The 19,123-nt window shown below is 46.9% G+C and overlaps 1 protein-coding gene across 2 annotated transcripts; it reads left to right on the top strand.

Annotated features, from left to right (window-relative positions):
* Window positions 1-747: 747 nt before the first annotated feature.
* On the top strand, window positions 748-5,668 carry LOC126993569 (uncharacterized). 2 transcript variants are annotated; one of them, XM_050852708.1, is made up of 4 exons: window positions 748-1,287; window positions 3,356-3,485; window positions 3,710-3,861; window positions 5,412-5,668. In XM_050852708.1, exons 2-4 carry the CDS (start codon window positions 3,360-3,362, stop codon window positions 5,611-5,613), a joined length of 480 nt encoding a protein of 159 aa, XP_050708665.1. In that variant the 5' UTR covers window positions 748-1,287; window positions 3,356-3,359; the 3' UTR covers window positions 5,614-5,668. The 2 variants fall into 2 exon arrangements, with proteins under 2 accessions (XP_050708665.1, XP_050708664.1); XM_050852707.1 differs by lacking the exon at window positions 748-1,287 and having other exon boundaries at window positions 3,183-3,485.
* The last annotated feature ends 13,455 nt before the right edge of the window (window positions 5,669-19,123 follow it).

The following is a 19,123-nucleotide window of genomic DNA, read 5'->3' on the forward strand; positions in this document are numbered from 1 at the left end:
CCTCCGTCCTAGGGCTCAATGCATTCAGGCTAAAAATCGGGCAAACAGAGTACTAGGTTTCATCTCAAGGAGCGTGAGCAATAGGAGCGCTGAAGTCATCCTCAAACTTTACTTAGCACTAGTTCGACCTCATCTCGATTATGCAGTTCAGTTCTGGTCCCCCTATTATAGAATGGATATCAAGATGTTAGAATCTGTACAGAGGAGGATGACGAAGATGATTCAGGGGGTGAGGAACTTGCCTTATGAAGACAGGCTAAAGCAGTTAAATCTACACTCTCTAGAAAGGCGAAGGGTGCGAGGAGACTTGATCGAAGTTTATAAATGGATGAAGGGATTTAATAAAGGGGATGTCAATAAAATTTTGAGAGTGAAAGAGCCAGGTAGGACGCGTGGAAATGGTTTTAAGTTAGACAAATTCAGATTCAACAAAGACATAGGCAAGAATTGGTTCACTAATAGAGTGGTGGACGAATGGAACAGGCTTGGGAGCCATGTTGTGGGTGCCAATACCATAGATACATTCAAGAAGAGGTTAGATAAAGCCATGGATGGTGAGGTTAGGTGGGGTTGAGTGTACAGGAGCTGCCTTGTATAGGCCAACCGGCCTCTTGCAGACTCCTTACGTTCTTATGTTCTTATGTTCTTATGCCCCCGATTCGGCTCATTCCAACTCACGCCAATATTCGACGATTCTCGGGAGGCGAGACCGACTTTTCGGCGCGACAGTTTTTAGATTTGTGTGAACATGCCATTGTAAATTCCTCCATTACGGAAGATCATGATAAAATCGCTTTCATTCGGTCACGGTTACTTCCAGGCTCTCGGGCACTGAATTTGATGCAGTCCTCAGCGTTCGCTTCGGGGGACATTGGTGTAAACTATGAGGTTTTTAAAGGGAATTTCATAAAAATCTTCGGGGGCGGGAGTAAACCAAGCATCGTTAGACAGATGGCACACACGGTTGAGTCCCTCCAAAAAAATTCCTCAACAAAGCCGATTTGGGACGCCATGATTGAGGCAAATCAGCTGGCGGTTGACTGTGTCAAGAGCCTAGAAGACGCGCTCTGGCTTCCAGGGGGCTGTATGCAAAAGCACCAGGTGAAGACAGCTTTCGAGTTGTTTTTTTACTTATTTAATATTTCAGAGAAGAACCGCCGTTCTGCCCTTCCTTTGGCCTTCAAACCGAGCGGGAAGTTGGTTGACCTCGTCTCAGAGTTAGAAGTCAAGGTTCAGGAACACCCTCACCATCAACCCCTCGCAACGGCCGCAGCACTGCAAGCACAAGTAAGGCATCTCTCACCTGTGGTTTTTGCAAACAATCAGGACATTCTGAACATTCTTGTTTCGCGAAACGTAGGGAATCAACACATTCAAGACAGGTCTCAGATAGGAGGTCAGGAGGTTACAGGGGCGGGCATCATTCATCACACAGGAATCCTAGGCCAAACCATCAGCGGAAGGCTGCCTTTTGCCATATCCACGGGAATTGTTTTCATGATTCAGACAGTTGTTATGCAATACAAAAGGCCAGGTGGCGGTGGCCGAAGTGATAGCGTACTGGATCCACATTCGCCGCGTGATGGACGACGCGGGTTCGAATCCTCACGCTACCACTCGGATTTTTCGGTCACCGCCGAGTGGCTTAAAACTACCCACATGCTGTCCTGAAGACCACCCATCAAACCTTACTCTAGAGGAAGCCGTCCAAGCGAATCAAGTACGAGTTCCGGGGGGCAGCATGAGACAGTGCAAGATGGCGCCACTATAAACACTCGCCTGCGCCAGAACGGGCTGGGCCGACCATCAGGCCCCACCTGGAAGAAGCCTTGGGCCGACCATCAGGCCCCTCCGGGAAGATGCCTACCGGCGCAATAGGCAACGTAAAAAAAAAAAAAAAAAAAAAAAAGGGGAGGAACAGAAGTACAAGTCCTCAGCGGACAGTAAACCACACTCCTCTTCTCAGAATAAAAAGACATGACTTCGTGACAGCCCCGAGGCGTACATCCAAGTGTCCCTTAAGGAAAATACTAATTGGGAGCAACTTGACTCCGTCATTGCCGCCCTGGGACGGACAAGCATAATTGCCCTCCCTTGCAAGGTGGGCAAAATTTCACTCACCTTAGCGGTAGACACAGGTGCCACAGTCAATGTCATCTCCGACTCCGCTTACAGGTCACTGACACGACAGGCGAGTGGGGAAAATTGGCCGCTCCAAGAGAACGACCTGAATGTGGTAGGCGTGACAGGCACCACTTTGGGAATCCTTGGGCGAGTACCACTAACAGTCCGCTTACATGAAAAAGTATGTCCCTCTCGAGATTTCTTTTATGTCTCTAGCAGGTTTGCCTTACCTGTGGATGGGATCTTAGGATTAAACGCCATGAAAGACCTGCACATAACCATAAACCCTGAAAGCAACGCGATCGTGTATCAAGGCCGACGCATACAGGGGATGGTAAATCCGTCGCCTCTGTCACCTGTAATCCCACCCTCAGAGGGGGAAAATGACCAAAAATGACATGATCACGTGTTGGACTCGTAATCGCCAGCAACAGGTACCCTCCCCACATGAGCAAGTGCTCTTTATCGTCGATCTATGGGTACTGCCAGGACCTCACACACCACACACCCCATCCTCTTTGCTCAAGGGGGGATAGTAACCACTCCTAGTCAACGGAAAGAATCCGGCCTGAGCGGGCTCGAGCTGCCGCCCTGTCAGACCGTGAAGCCTGGCAGTGTGTGTGTGTGTGTGTGTGTGTGTGTGTGTGTGTGTGTGTGTGTATGTGTAGTTAATTCATCACAGCCTGATCACGAGTCTCTCTCTCTCTCTCTCTCTCTCTCTCTCTCTCTCTCTCTCTCTCTCTCTCTCTCTCTCTCTCTCTCTCACACACACACACACACACACACACAGAGAGAGAGAGAGAGAGAGAGAGAGAGAGAGAGAGAGAGAGAGAGAGAGAGAGAGAGAGCAACTTCAGCTGGCCGTGCAATAAGCTGGGGAGCCTTACTGCACCCACACCTCACTATCACTTGTCATCCTCGTCCATGTAGCTATCCAGTCTATTCTTAAGCCAAGCTATCGTCGCTGCACTAACTATGTGATTGCTTCGTCTACTTCATTCCAGAGAGAGAGAGAGAGAGAGAGAGAGAGAGAGAGAGAGAGAGAGAGGCGGGCCACACCTGTCATGGAGGTGGGCGGAGCTTGAGAGCCAGCCGGCAAATCAGCGAGGAGTGCGGCGCGGGGCTAGAAAACCGTACCTACCTTCGTAAATATATAAAGGATGTATAAAGGAATTGTACTGTACTGTAGTCATGCCCTGCCTGTGATTCTCCCGTCTCTTCCCTGCTGCAGGATAATGTCTGAGGGCGGCAGCCGGGGCGACGTGGCAATGAGGGCGAACGAGAACGTCCACAGGCCGGGGATCACGCCGGAGGAGATGGCGGCCGGCTACGACGAGTGGTCCGAGAACTACGAGGAGATGGTGAGAGAGAGAGAGAGAGAGAGAGAGAGAGAGAGAGAGAGAGAGAGAGAGAGAGAGAGAGAGAGAGAGAGAGATGCCTTCAGTACCAAGTGCCTACGCAGAATCATGGAGTATCGCTGGAATGATATTGCGTTAAACCGGCGATTATTCCGTGAGGTCCGGGAGTAAAGTGATGCGGCCCCTGGGGTACGCACCTGTAATCACCCTCTTCCCCGTCTCCTTAGATGATCTGGAAAGGCGGGTACCGTGGCCCCGCCATCACGCTGGAGGAGGCGCTGCGTTGGGTACCCCCGGAGCGGCGAGCCAAGGCCAGGGTGCTGGACGTGGCCGCCGGGACGGGCTGCGTGGGCAGCGAACTCCACCGGGAAGGCTTCAGGTGGGTGCCGCAGGGCCGCAGACAGGGGGATGTCCGGTCACCATACTTAAATATCCTCCAGTCCACTGCCTTCTGCCTGCCAGTGCCTCAGCCTCAACACGAGTCCAGCGCCAAGAGATGAAGATGATGTGTTGGAAATTACAGCAGCTTGTGTAGAGGCAGGGCCGCTGGGTGGGAACTGAGAGCGGGCAGGAGCGGCATTACTATAGTCCATCGACTCTAACTTAAAATGGAGCCCTGTGGCTTGGCCTGGGGAAACCCCCATTGTTTACAGATCTAGCGATGACCTGCGCATGGCGTTCTGTCTCACTGTTAGTCTGTACGTTATCTATTTATGGAATATATATACATTCATAATACGACTGCGTGGTGTTATGAATGGCTTGGGATTAGAGGGAAAGACAACGACTCAGTAAACCTTCCATATCACTTGGCAACGTGGCTCATGCAACGTTGCCGCCTGACGGACCTTGGCAACAGGCGCCAGGCCGCACCATTCAGCGTTACGCCACAATGGACAAATGAAGTAGTTATCACACTCGCGCCCTGCGCAGCCATGCAGAGAGAGAGAGAGAGAGAGAGAGAGAGAGAGAGAGAGAGAGAGAGAGAGAGAGAGAGAGAGAGAGAGATAGCCACCCTCTCTGAGGAGAGTAATGGAGTGATGTGGCACCAGCGCGGCCTCGTGGGGAATCCTTGTGTCGCGCCCAAGGGCTCAAGTTAAAATCGATAGACTATACTATGTTAGGAATTAGGCCAGTTAACCGGGGGACTAGACAAATTAACTATTTCCCTTATGGAACTAGTCTCGGGCCGAGAGTTCAAACCAACTATGAGTATCGTCTGAGCTCAAATAAGCCTTGGATGGTACTTAAATTCTTCGGTCATCGGCTCCCAAACCGAGACAGAATCAACTTATTCACTGGCTGGAGACTAACCATATTTACCATGAAAGGAATAACAATAGTGAATTGTTTCCTTTCACGAAATAATAACTAATTGTCCTTGCTGAATTATAATTAAAGAGCAAGGATAATTTAACCGATGGAAAAAGAGCGGAAAGCCACGCCATCTGGCGAGAGAAATCCAAATATCCCTTCAGACCCACGTGTTTGGTTTTCTCTCACTCCACCACTGGCCTTCACAACGTAAAGACCAAGGCACTGCACCCCACCCATTAACTCGGACACAGTGTGCCTTCTCTTACCTGACTGAGGGATACTACACCCGGCAACGAGACTTCAGTGACAACAATATATTTTGAAACCCGCTTCTCAGCTAAGTGCCCCCAGCAGTTATTTGAGACAGATAGATTTTACTACACGGATCCGGTAGGATTATTATTTGTTCGGCTGTCTGGAGTTGCTTGTTGGATACCTTCACCACCTAATAGCTGGTAAGCACTTGTTTGTTTGGGATTGTCTGACGGGTGTGTTATTCACTTTGCGAGTGACCTAACTGTTGGGTAGGGTAAATTTACTGATTCCCAACAACTTCTACTACTGCTATAACTTCTACTACTACTACTGCTATTACTACAGCCACTCCCACAGGCACATAGACGCTGTGGACCCGTCGGAGGGCATGATGAAGCAGCGGGAGACTGGCATCTATACCAATGACTTCCTGGAGTTTATCGGCAGCGGACACTCCACCGTACCCAAAGGTTATAGTAATTTGTTTTTTACATCAAAGGACACGGCTCAAGAGCAACAAGAGTACAAAAAAAAAGCCCGCTACTCGCCGCTCCCATAAAAGATAAAAGTAAAGAGTAGCCAAAAGGGAGGTCAATTTCGAGAGGAGAGGTGTCTTGATACACTCTTCTTAAAATAAGTCAAGTCATAGACAGGAGGAAATACAGACGAAGGAAGGTTGTTGCAGAGTTTACCTCTTGCATAAGAGTTTTGGATAGTATAGGGATGAGCATGAGTAGAAAGTCGTGTGCAGCGGGGCCGCGGGAGGGAAGGAGGAATGCAGTTAGCAAGTTCAGAAAACCAGTCATCATGAAGTTATCGATAGAAGGTAGAAAAAGAGGCAACATAGCGGCGGAATTTAAGAGGTAGAAGGTTGTCAGTAAGAGGAGGAGAGCTTATGAGAGGAAGAGCCTAAGACTCCACTCTGTCCAGGAGAGCTGTGTGAGTGGAATTATTGTTATTGTTGTTGTTACATATGTAAAGATTAATATACGTATTTTTCTTCTACATCTCTCTCTCTCTCTCTCTCTCTCTCTCTCTCTCTCTCTCTCTCTCTCTCTCTCTCTCTCTCTCACACACAAACGACCGGGTGGTCATTTCAAGGTATGGGCGAAGGTCACATCCCACTCAGTGGCCTCGACGACCTGGTGTGCGTCGCAAAGAACGGTGAGTGAGGGATTGAGTGAGTGAGTGAGTGAGTGTTTTTACAACACAGGAGACAGCTCAAGGGCACAAAGAAAGGAAACTAATAAACACACACAAAAAAGCCCGCTACTTACTGCTCCTATAAAAAAAAAAAAAAAAAAGAGGTGGCCGAAAGAGGGGTCAGTTTCGGGAGGAGAGGTGTCCTGATACTCTCCTCTCCCGATACTCTCCTCTTGAAAGAGTTCAAGTCGTAGGCAGGAGGAAATACAGATGAAGGAAGATTGTTCCAGAGTTTACCAGCGTGAGGGATGAAAGAGTGAAGATGCTGGTTAACTCTTGCATAAAGGGTTTGGACAGTATAGGGATGAGCATGAGTAGAAAGTCGTCTGCAACAGGGCCTCGGGAGAGGGGGAGGCATGCAGTTAGCAAGTTCAGAAGAGCAGTCAGCGTGAAAATAGCGATAGAAAATTGAATGAGAGGCAACATCGCGACGGAATTTAAGAGGTAGAAGACTATCAGTTGGAGGAGGAGAGCTGATGAGACGAAGAGCCTTAAACTCCACTCTGTCCAGAAAAACTGTGTGAGTGGAGCCCCCCTACACGTGAGATGCATACTCCATACGAGGGCGGACAAGGCCCCAGTGCATGGATAGCAACAGTGCGGGGGAGAAGAACTGGAGGAGACGATTCGATGAAGCTGATTTAGCGAGAGAGGAGATATGAAGTTTCCAGTTCGAGATTTTGAGTTATAAATAGAGCGAGAGTATTTAGTGTTGAAGAAGGTGACAGCTAAATGTTGTCGAAGAATAGGGAATTGGTGTTTGGAAGATTGTGTCGAGTTGATAGGTGGAGAAATTGAGTTTTTGAGGCATTGTAGGACACAAGGTTCCTTCTACCCCAATCGGAAATGATAGCAAGGTCTGAGATTTAGCGTTCTGCAGCCTCCAGTCTGGAGTCGTGTACTTCCTGTTGGGATGGCCTTCTAATAAAAGAAGTTGCATCATGCGGAGTGAAGACGTCGGCGTATGAGTGGACAGGACAGTTTGTTATGGAAAGATCATTGATGAATAACAAGAAGAGAGTGGGTGATAGGACAGAGCCATGTGGAACACCTCTGTTGATAGGTTTAGGGGAAGATCAGTGACCGTCTACCACCGCAGAGATAGAACGGCCGGAAAGGAAACTGGAGATAAGGGAACAGAGAGAGGAATATAATCCAAAAGAGGGCAGTTTAGAAAGCAAAGAATTGTACCAGACTCTATGGAAGGCTTTCGATATGTCTAGCGCAACTGAGAAAGTTTCACCGAATCGGCTAAGAGAGGATGACCAAGAGTCAGTTAAGAGAGCAAGAAGATCGCCAGTGGACCGCCCCTTGCGGAACCCATACTGGCGATCAGATAGAAGGTTATAAGTGGAAAGGTGCTTTTGAATCTTCTGGTTAAGGATTAATTCAAAAGCTTTAGATAGACAGGGAAGTAAAACTACAGGGCTATAGTTTGAGGGATTGGAACGAGCATACTTCCAGTAGGAAGAAAAAGTAGATGTTGATAGGTAGAGACGAAAGAGTTTGACCAGGCAGGGTGTCAGCATGGAAGCATAGTTTTTAAGGACAATAGGAGGCACTCCATCAGGTACATAAACCTTCTGAGAGTTGAGGGCATAGAAGACATCATTATGTAGAATCTTAATAACAGGCATAAAGGAGTCAGAAGGGGTATGAGTAGGAGGAATATGCCCAGAATCGTCCAGGGTGGAGTTCTTACATAAAGTTTGAGCAAAGACTTTAGCCTTAGAGATAGATGAGAGGGCAGTGCTCCCGTAAGTGTTATGGAGAGGAGGGAAAGAGGAAGAAGTGAAAGTGGTGGAGATCTTATTGGCTAAGTGCCAGAAGTCACGGGAAGAATTAGAAAAAAAGCAAGTTGTTGACAGTTTCTATTGATGAAAGAGGTTTTGGTAATTCGGAGAATACATTTGGCACGATTCCGGGCTGAAATGTAAAGTTCATGGTTAGTAGGAGGCAGGCTCTCTGGTGAGTGTGTGTGTGTGTGTGTGTGTGTGTGAGAGAGAGAGAGAGAGAGAGAGAGAGAGAGAGAGAGAGAGAGAGAGAGAGAGAGAGAGAGAGAGAGAGTGTGTGTGTGTGTGTGTGTTTTGCAAGGTCCGCTGAGTGGGTGAAGGCGCTGGAAGCTGGACCTTCAGTTTAGATACTCGTGCGACGACCCGTAGGTTAGCATTGTTCCTGGGCGTGCCGATCTTCCGCCACGACTATTTCCCAAGGCCACTGAGAAGATTCACCGGGTTTTCCCGTTGAAGATCGTGACAGACGTGTAGAACCATCACTATAGGATCGCAAAACAGTTCATGGTAATCCCAGCAACTTTTACGAGAGGCTTTTCAAACAGGCGAACTTAGGCGCCGTTTAGGATGGGAAAGAGCCTACATAGAGACTTCAGATTTGCCTGGAGTAAACCTTGAGGTGGTCTTCCTAGGGTGGGCTAGATGACGCGCCCCCTAGCGTATGTCCCAATGATTAACTGATTTCCTCCTCTCCGGCACTCCAGGAGGCTTCGTGATCATCGTGATGCGCCATGAGCACCTACAGACCGTGCCTTCCTACAAGGACAAGCTGGAGCCTTACATGGACCAGCTGGAGGCGGACGGGAAGTGGAAGAAGGTAGGGAGCACCGTGACCAGATTATCGTACTCAGAGCATAGTATTTACCGTTTTTTGACACCTAACTATTGCCAAGAAACATCAGGAATTAACTATTTCAACGATAGATATAAATGAATCTAGTTATTGAGCCCCAGGAGACATATTTGAAGTCGAAAGTTGGTAAATATAAGAGGCTGAGTACAACTATCTGGCAACGTTGGTACAATAAAACATTTACTCTAATCAAGTTTTCTGTCTGGCGGGGCTGTTCACTGTATGGGCGCCTGTCACGACACACTGGTATAAGGAGATGGTCAGGAGCTGGCCAGGGGGAGAAGGTCACGTATTTGAAATGATGGTCATAATTCCTTCAGGTGGAGCGGCGCACCGTCCCAAACTATTTCTGTGACAAGGAGGGTCTCGTCTTCGTCTTCCGCATCACTAAGCCTGAGTGAGGAGGAAGAGGAGGGAAGGGAAAGGAGAGAGATGAGGAGGAGGAGTTATAGTTGTGCTGTGCCAAGGCCGTCTCTATGTAACAGCCTTGGCTTTCGTCGCGGCACCCGAGACTGAGGTGTGAATTATCGGTATCATGACGTCTACGATGTTATATGATAGTCTACGCATAGGGCACATTTGTCAGTATTAATCATATTATTGAAATTGTCGCAAAAATCTGCTTTAGGTTATAAGGCTGAGGCTGCAGAATCCTTAACCTCAGACCTTGTTATCATCTCCGATTGGGATAAAAGGAACCTTCTGTCTTTCAATACCTCAAAACCCTAATTTATCCACCTATCATCTCGACACAATCTTCCAAACACCTATCCCCTATTCTTCAACTACACTCAGACGTCACCTTATAATTCTTCAAAACTAAATATCCTCGGTCTGTCCTTAACTCGAAATCTTAACTGGAAACTTCTTATCTCTTCTCACTAAATCAGCTTCCTCGAGGTTGGGCGTTCTGTATCGTCTCCTCCAGTTCTTCTCCCCGCACCGCTGGTATCCATATACAGGGCCTTGTCCGCCCTCGTATGGGGTATGCATCGCACGTGGGGGGCTCCACCCACACAGCTCTTCTCTACCTTTCGGCCACCTCTGTTGTAAACAAAAATAAGGTCGCTGATTATGTAACTGTATGTGTGTGCATGTGTAATGTCAAGTTGCCAGAGCACGATAACGAAGACCTCAGACTCATGTGCTGCGACTATAGTATACGTTTAGGAATGCTTGGTCTGGGTCTTGGGGTCTTGATGATGTACAGACATGTATATATATAATAAACGGGTGCCTACTTCCCCTCAGAATCATGTTAATCTTTGTTTGTTTCTCAGGTTAATTTAAGTGATTACTCTTCCTAATTTTAAATGTGTCTGCTGTTCCTAATTTTAAAAGCGTCTGCTGTAGCCCTACGTGGCGTAATGCAGAGGAAGTTAACGTATTTAATCTGAAAGTAAAGTGAAATGATCTGAAAGTAAAGTTAAGTAACAGAGCAGTGAAGTATATGTGGCAGTGAGCATGTGGAAGGATGAGATGGAACGAGAGAACAAAGATTAACGAAAAGAATAAAACCTCTCCCTCCCATCCCTCCCTCCTCCATACTTCCTTCCTCGAACAGAGTCGTCCGCCACTGGAACAGCCTCCCCGCAGAAGTAGTCAGTGCGGAAACGATCAACCCCATTTCCACTGACAGTCACTTTACTGCGTCGGGAGTGAACTGAACGTATCCGAGAGTAGCAGAAGTGCTTTATTCCTTTCCACAGGTCACTTAATGTTCTTAGTTCTTTTCTTCTCTTCTTCTATTATTAGATATCATCATCATCATCATTTCGTTTAACGTCCGTTTTCACTCTTACTGAGCGGTAGGACGCTTTATGGGTCTCTATTCTGCTCTGTCTTCTGCCTGATGCTCATCCAATCCCATCACTGCCAGGTCTTCCTGTATACACCTTCTCCACGTTTTCCTAGGTCTACCAACTGGTCTCCTTCCTTTTACCCTGCTCTTCACATGTCCAAACTTTAGGAGTCTCCCTTCTGAGCACTGTTTCCAGGTTCTCTACTCCACATCTGTTAGCCACATCTAGCTGCACTGGACACCCTGTCTTGCCAATCTCTCCACAACTCCCAGCACTGTATCCTCCCCTGCTCCCTTCATATGTCCAAACCATCGGAGTATTTCCCTTTTGATCACTGTTTCCAGGTCCTCTACTCCACATCTGTTAGTTACATCTGAACTGGGTACCCTGTCTTGCCAATCTCTCCAAACTTCCCAGCACTGTATCCTCCCCTGCTCTCTTCACATGTCCAAATCATCGGAGTCTTTCCCTTCTGAGGAGGTGGTGGTGGAGTGGTTAGCGTGCCGGCCCCGCCTTCGCAGCGTTGATGATGATGAGGGTTCGAATCCGCCGCTAACCACCTGGGATTTTTCATACACCGCCGAGGGGCCTAAGACTACCCACATGCTGTCCTGAAGACTATCCACCAACCCGGACTCTAGAAGAAGCTATGCAAGTGAAATCAAGAGTGATCTCCGGGGGGCAGCATGAGCCAATAATAATTGCCCCACAATAAACATTAGTCTGCGTCATAACGGGCTCGGGCCCACCATCAGGCCCCTAATAAAAAAAGCCTACCGGCGCTTTAGGTCACATGTATAAAAGGAAAAAAAACTGTTTACAGGTCCTCTTCTCCACATCTGTAAGCTACATCTGCACCGGACACCCTATCTTACCATTCTCTCCACAACTCCCAGCACTGTGTCCTCCCCTGCTCTCTTTACATGTCCAAACCATCGGAGTCTGTCCCTTCTGAGCACTGTTTCCATGCAGGTCCTCTACTCCACATCTGTTAGCTACATCTGCACTGGATCGACACCCTTCTATTATGTGATATGGAACAAAGAATAAAGAAGATAATTAATTGCTCTCCCGCCCCCTCCCTCCCTCCCTCCTTCCTTCATTCCTCGAAATGAGTCATCCGCAACTGTAACAGCCTTCCTGCAAGAGTGGTTAGCGCATACTGTGTGATTTTCAGTTAATACAAGACACATGTGTGCAATATTCATGCAGTGGATCGATTGATTGATTGATTTAAATTAGGCGCCGCAACAGCCAGGGTCATATGGCGCCGCATTCAATGAGTTAAAAACTAAAAAAAGAGTTAGAAGAGTGGCCAAAAAAGAAGTCAATTTCGGAAGGAGAGGCATCCCGATACTCTCCTCCTGAAAGAGCTCAACTCGTTAGCAGGAGGAAATACAGATGAAGAAAGATTGTTGCAGAGTTTGCCAGTGTAAGGAACGGAGGAGTAGAGATGCTGGTTAACTCGTGCATTTGGACAGTATAGGGATAAGCTTGATTAAAAACTCGTGTGCAGCGGGGCCGCGGGAGGGGGAGAGCTATGCAGTTAGCAAGTTCAAAAGAGCATATAACACTTTTTAGAAGCTGCTGGGGCACCTGAAGTATGGTGATAGCTCATCTTCTCTTTGGCAGACGTATAGGATGGATGTATTGCTCCTCGGCCTCTACTGACGTACCACAAATCATGATGTCCCATAACAGCCAAGGTCAAACACAAAAACGACACTGTGTTCGTTTAGACAAGGCAGACATGTGTCCTATCTTTAAGCAAGTGGATGATCTCCCGGAAAACCAACTTCTGTGGCATAAATATAAACTGCTTGAATCATCAAAAAAAGAGTCCTTCAGTTCACATGATATCTAAGTGTGTTGCAGAAAAGATAGTTCACATTTACAGCCAGGAAAACATCCCCATAATCAGTCAGAAATGCATTGTTGACAAATTTGTAGCCTATCACAACAAATACAGGAACTCGCTGAAACCTTTTAAAGACCGTAAAAAAAAAAATGCCCAACTTATGATAACAAAGTTAAAGAGTTCATCAGAGATGCTGCTAGATTATTTGAAGCAACAGCTTGCAGGTGCCCTGAATTCCAGTACTGTGCCTGTCCTCGACAGAAAAAAAGTCCCCAAAATAGAACAAGAATTTGTAGAGGACCAAATAAATGAACGTAAAATGTTCATTGGAGGAGTGGACAAACGAACAACTGAAGGCGCTCAACTATAGGTAGTTTACCTTAAAATTTACGTTTTCTTTGTTTTGCTACGTTTTCCTAGTTCAACTCAATGGCTATCTTCTGTTAGTGTGCTTAATGTCATTTCTCGGGTTTAAAGGGCCCAAATTGGCCTTTTAAATGAGTGCATGTGGCATTTAAATGTCCCGTTTTCTAGTGTTGACGTTCTCTGCGTTATAAAAGACAGAAATGTGGGGTTTTTGCATGCAAATTTGCTCTCTTTTTTGTTATTATTATTATTCGTACGTCTGACAGTGCAGCAAGCCACTGCCACGAGGTGCGTTACCCTGAAGCAGCTCGCTCTATGTGCAAGTGACAGTGCAATACTGGTTATTCTCTGGATACCATGCCGAAGAAGAGCGCTCTGCAGAGACAAAGGCATGAGCACTGTTCTGCCATGAGACAGCTTCAGCTTGCTTCAAGATCTAAGGAAGACAAAGCTGACAGTGATACGAATCCGAGTCCCCAAGCCTCGGTTTCTGCTGTTAGTGACTACATCAACTGTGGCCGCTTCACGCCCATCACTGCCTCTTCTAATTCCACCACCACCGTCAGGGGCATCCAGTAGTATATTTGTGAACACCACACGGTTTCATAGTCTCTTTGATAACCTTGTGTGTGGCCGATGTAAGAGACAAGTGACAGTGAACGTGACTGATAAGTGGCTGGATGCTGAGTGTTCTGTCCTTTGTTCCTGCGTTACTGAGAGGACAGCAGCCCCATCAACCGTGACGCATGAAGGAAAAGCACTGACCAAGACCAATATAGCCTTAGTCCTGTACAGCCTCACACACAACTTGGGCTTCCTAGGCTTTCCAGGTGCTATCAGCAGTCATGGAGGAGGCCCGCCATGTCCTGTCGCATATGAGAAGCACGCCCACTTCCTGTACGAAGCAATGGACGCTTCCCAAGAAGATGGAATACGTCTACAGGGACGTGAAAACGCTGTAAACAAGAGGAGGACGATCACACTGTTTTTTGTGATTTTTTTGTAAGTAAAAGTTAATGAAAATTTAAATGCTTTTTTCTCAAAACAATACTTTCTAAATTCAAATTGCATAGGCTCTAAAACTAAGCGATCAATTCTCAATTTTTTTTTTTTTTTCAATAGAGAAAAGAATGAACAAAAAATTGCAGCCGGGATTTTTGCCTAAGCCCAAAATCTGATTTTTTATTATTATTTTTTTTTTAATCGAGCCTCCCACGAAAAAAAAATATTTAAATTCTATTTTTTCATCCTATAAAAACAATGTGGCTGCAAAATATAGTACATAACTTTATCTAACTATTGTGTTGAGTAAAATTATGTAAGTTCATTTTCCTCGGAGAAGATTGAATTTTAAAAATTACTGAAAACTACAAAATGGCTTATAACTCAAACACTACTGAATGTGGGAGAAACATCACTTGTATTGAAAATAATGTACGTTAAAAACTCTACTATGAGTAAACGTTTCAAACTGATTGGGTAAGAAATAACCGAGATAGCATTTTAACCTAGTTGAGCGCCTGAAGCCATTTAGGAAAAGAGAAGAAAGAAGAAATCAATATGCTGCAAGACCATCAGCCAGTTACAAGCATCAGGATGTCTTGTTCAAAGTGATACCTCGTCCTCAAATCTGACTGACTCAGAAGATGAATACACCCCTTCCAAGTACCAGCTCCATCATAGAAAACCAAAAGAAGGTGGAGCTGTGGGCAGTGGACCGCCAGCACTCCTCGGGCGAGCAGCCGGGTGGCCCTTCTGCAGAGGTGAGGGTGACCCCTCTGCGGTTATAGTCGACTGCTGGGCTGCTCGCTCGTGCACCGCTACGGGCTGCTCCCTGGGCGCCTGCCCGAGGGCCCAGCCTCCGTCGCTGCTCGCCGGCTGTTACCCGTGGCTGTGGCGGAGGCGGAGGTGTCCCTAGACCCGCAACGAGCTTGCATTGCTCGCATACCCCTTACAGGGCCGCCATTCGGCCAAGGCCCTGTCCCCCTTTTATGGGGGTTAATCTTAAAGGAAGGAAGGAAGGAGCTGTGGGACAACAATGTAGAAATGAAAAAAGAAAAAAAAGTAGAAACCAAAAACGTTTGTTCTCTTCTTTCCATGAGGTTTGTGACTGGGTTGGACTGTCTGATCGTGGTGGTGCATTACTATCTAGTGCAATCCTTGAAGTTTTACGGGTTATTACAAAAGAGGATCCTTCCAAAGTCATAGATAGGAACAAAGTACGGAGATCGAGGCAATCAAACGAACAAAATTTGACAAAGGAAGCACATGGGAAAGTACAAGTTGCAAGCATCTACTTTGATGGAAGGAAAGAAACTCTTACTACGGAGAAGATTGGAAATAGAGACTATAGGAGAAAGGTAATTGAAGAGCATATTGCTATAGTGGCTGAACCAGGTTCAGAATATCTAGGCCAGTATTCACCTGCCACTGGTTCTGCAAAGAGTATTGCCACAGGGCTAAAACAGTTTGCTAATAGAGAAAGGAATTTCCATGGAAAACGTACTGGCGATTGGATGTGATGGACTACTGTAAATACCGGGAATAAATCTGGGGTGATTTGTCAAATCGAGAAAAGCCTTGCCCACCCAGTTCATTGGTTCATCTGTCAGGTCCATGGCAATCAGCTGTCACTACGTCACCTTTTTGAAAAACTCGATGGTAAAACAAGTGGGCCACATGGCTTCGCAGGACCAATTGGAGATAGAAGCGTTGCATTAAACTACAGTTTGACATCAATGGGAGGAAAATACTCGAAAAGATTATTAGAGACAAACTTGTCAAGTTTATATAAGACAATAATATAATCTCCGACACCCAGCATGGCTTCAGAAACAAGCGCTCCTGCATAACGAATTTATTAGAGTTCTTCCAAGGTATATATAAGAACTGGGATGCCCACACCCCCAGTGATGTTTTATACCTGGACTTTGAAAGCCTTCGAAATGGTACCGCACGCGCGACTCCTTAAGAGACTGCACACGGCGGGCATTGGAGCCAATCCGATCACGTGGATAAGAGATTGGCTCACCGACAGAAAACAACGAGTGCTAATCAACGGACAGCCTTCCGATTGGCTTCCAGTCATTAGTGGAGTGCCTCAAGGGTCAGTGTGAACCCATTATCCTTATCATATATATTATTGACCTAGAATCAGGACTGAAATCCACGATATCGAAATTTATTGATGACATATATTGTGGTATTGCCTACGTTAAGTATTGTGATTGGGTTGTAGGTCCCCTTATTGTTTAATATGTTTATTGTGTTCCACACCTGAATAAGGGGTGTGGTGCGGTTGACTAGAGAGGTAAATTCTCGGCAATTATTGCGCTTGGCGGTTTTGATGACTTTCCTTGCCTGAACCCTTGCCTTTTTATATGCGATGTACTTTATCGGACTGGGCTGCTTGCTGAAATGCCTGTATCGTCTATTTTGCCTGTCGGCAATCTGTTGTCCACCATGGAACTCTATACTTTGTGGCAATTGAAGAAGTCTTGGGAATGGTGACCTCGGCGGCGTGTAATATGGAGCGTTGCATGTTATCAACCTTAGTGTCTATATCTTTCCCAGATATGTCCAAGTCGATGATCCTTCTGAAGGAATTCCAGTCTGCTTTTTTGAAACTAAATCTAGGGCAAACAGGGGCCCGTGTGCATGAGGTCGCGTGCATAAGAAATGGAGATAGGTAAATGGTCGCTGCCATACGAATCATCGATGGCTTCCTAAGAGAAGTCTGGTGAGGTATTTGCGGATGAGATAGACAGGACAATAGCTGATGCGCTACCGGTTCGATCGTCTACGCGAGTCGCACTACCGTCGTTCAGAAGACAGAGGTTTGTCTGCATCAAAGGTTTGTTATTTGCTCTCCACGAGCATCGCACCTCATGCTACCCACTGATGATGATGGGCGTTGAAGTCATCACCAGCACCACTTTATTCCCAGGGAGCTGAGAATAAGGTGATAGCATTGTGTCATCACCAAGGGAACGCGGGACGGAAAGTAGAGGAGGAAATTTACAGGTAGTGGTAGAGTTTTAGGGCAGGATAATCTGGCTGATCCTCAAGCCTCGTCTCCTATAGACAAACGACTAACGGCCTGTGGAGTTTATCAACAACGATAAAAGTGTTCTTTATTACCAAGACTTATACAATTCCACTGAATAATATTGAACATGATGGTTTAAGAGTTACGGGAGCGGCCGATGTTCATATATTTATTTTTCTTCTTGGCCGACGAGTCATCGTCACAACAGTTACCCGGGGACCTCTCCCGGTGCTTGGCAGAGGAGATCTCCAATGACTCCCTCGAATCCGTCGAGGGAGAGGGTGCACGGCCGCCCTCCCGCGACGAGGCGAGGGTGGCGTTCCGGAGAGAACACTTAGGGAGGGAGGTTACGGCCGTACCATAAGGCAACCTCTTCGACTGTAGAACCTTTTCGGCCATTTTATCCTTCCATAAAACTCAAAGGGTTTCCTCCGGAGCGGAATGGAATGTGTTGAAGGGCGAAATTATTTCGAGATAGGCACATCTTCGTCAGCCCCTTCGCATATTTTATGCGTCAATTCTGCATTTCGTTCATTAATATAGTAGTTAAGGATCCAGGAATTATAATAAAACGTATTTGATCTAATATGAGTCGGCAAAAGTTTTTTAAATAAATTATTTAAAATGTTGTTTAAGACTTTAGGGTTGTATCATGATATTTAACCCTTGCCGGGTCAACACGCCTCCTTGATTAACTCAAGCAGGTAGTCTTTTGCTACAGCTCCGATGGGGCTCGATCACTTTTCTAACGGCTCCTTGCTTGACGGGATGGTAGCGAGGGGCAGAGGAGTGATAGCAGCAGGCACGTGTGGACTCCCTGGCGAGGGGTGGAGAGGTGTAAACACAGGCCGGGCAGGGATGCCAACCCTATCACTCACGCTATTTTCCCAATTATACCTATATTTGCCTTTCATTCAACCATTTTATTCGTGATTATACATTGAAAAACATATATGATTACACTAATATATGTAAAATGCTTCAAATATCAATATTTCCGTGTAGAGATGTTTACAGAAACTACCAACCCAACTCGGAAGAAGCTCTAGCGAAGGGAGGGGCCGATATCACGTTATAGTATCCGGCAGAAAGGGGACACTGTTTAAGGGAAGAGGAAGAGGAAGGTTTAGAGGCTGCCTAATGGTACGGCCGTTAGGTTCAATGCATCCTTGTCAGGTTTCTTCACGAGGCGGGTTAATAACAGCAGTATAAAAGCTGGGTGGAGTAGGAGTAGCGAGAGTAGTGTTATTAGCAGCAGTAGCAACATAAGGGTAGGCGGTGGCCGAACTGGTAGCGTACTGGGCCCACATTCACCGCATGATGGACGACGCGGGTTCGAATCCCCACGCTACCACTCGGATTTTTCAGTCACCGCCAAGTGGCTTAAAACTACCCACATGCTGTCCTGAAGACCACCCATCAACCCGGACTCTAGAGGAAGCCGTCCAAGCGAATCAAGAACGAGTTCCGGGGGGCAGAATGAACTAATGCAAGATGGCGCCACTATAAACACTCGCCTGCGCCAGAACGGGCTGGGCCGACCATCAGGCCCCACCTGGAAGTAGCCTTGGGCCGACCATCAGGCCCAACCAGGAAGATGCCTACAGGCGCAACAGGCAACGACGTAAAAAAGAAAAAAAAAAGTAGTAGAAGTAGTAGATGTAGAGGATGTAGTGGTAGAAGCAGAGCTTTGAGAAGCAGGTGAGGCAAGTTGAGCACTAGGCGTGACAGGGAAGGGGTCAGTCTGTACTGCAATCGTAGCTGTCTCCGGCTTCGGGTTCACCATTGCGGCGCAGGAAGTGCTTAGGGCGGGAGTAACAAGTTCAGCCTGTTGCTCCTTCACCAGCTTCTTCGCCTCAAAGTAAGTGATTCCCTTATTTGCCGTGGCGGTGCAGACCTCTTTCTCCTGTTTCCACACGGGGCAGTCCCGTGAGAGGGAGGGGTGAGCATCCTCACAGTTTCGGCACTTCTGAACCAGTGACATGCATGACTCAGCATCGTGGCCCTCCGCCGCACACTTACTGCAATACCTGCTAAAAGCCCGACAAATGTTGCCATGGTGCCCAAAATGTTGGCATTTGAAACAGCGCAGAGGGTTCGGAACGTAGGGTCTGACCTTGACATGTTCATATCCATATTTGACATC

The sequence above is a fragment of the Eriocheir sinensis genome, unplaced genomic scaffold, assembly GCF_024679095.1.
Source record: "Eriocheir sinensis breed Jianghai 21 unplaced genomic scaffold, ASM2467909v1 Scaffold634, whole genome shotgun sequence".
In the NCBI taxonomy this organism is placed as follows: Eukaryota; Metazoa; Arthropoda; class Malacostraca; order Decapoda; family Varunidae; genus Eriocheir; species Eriocheir sinensis.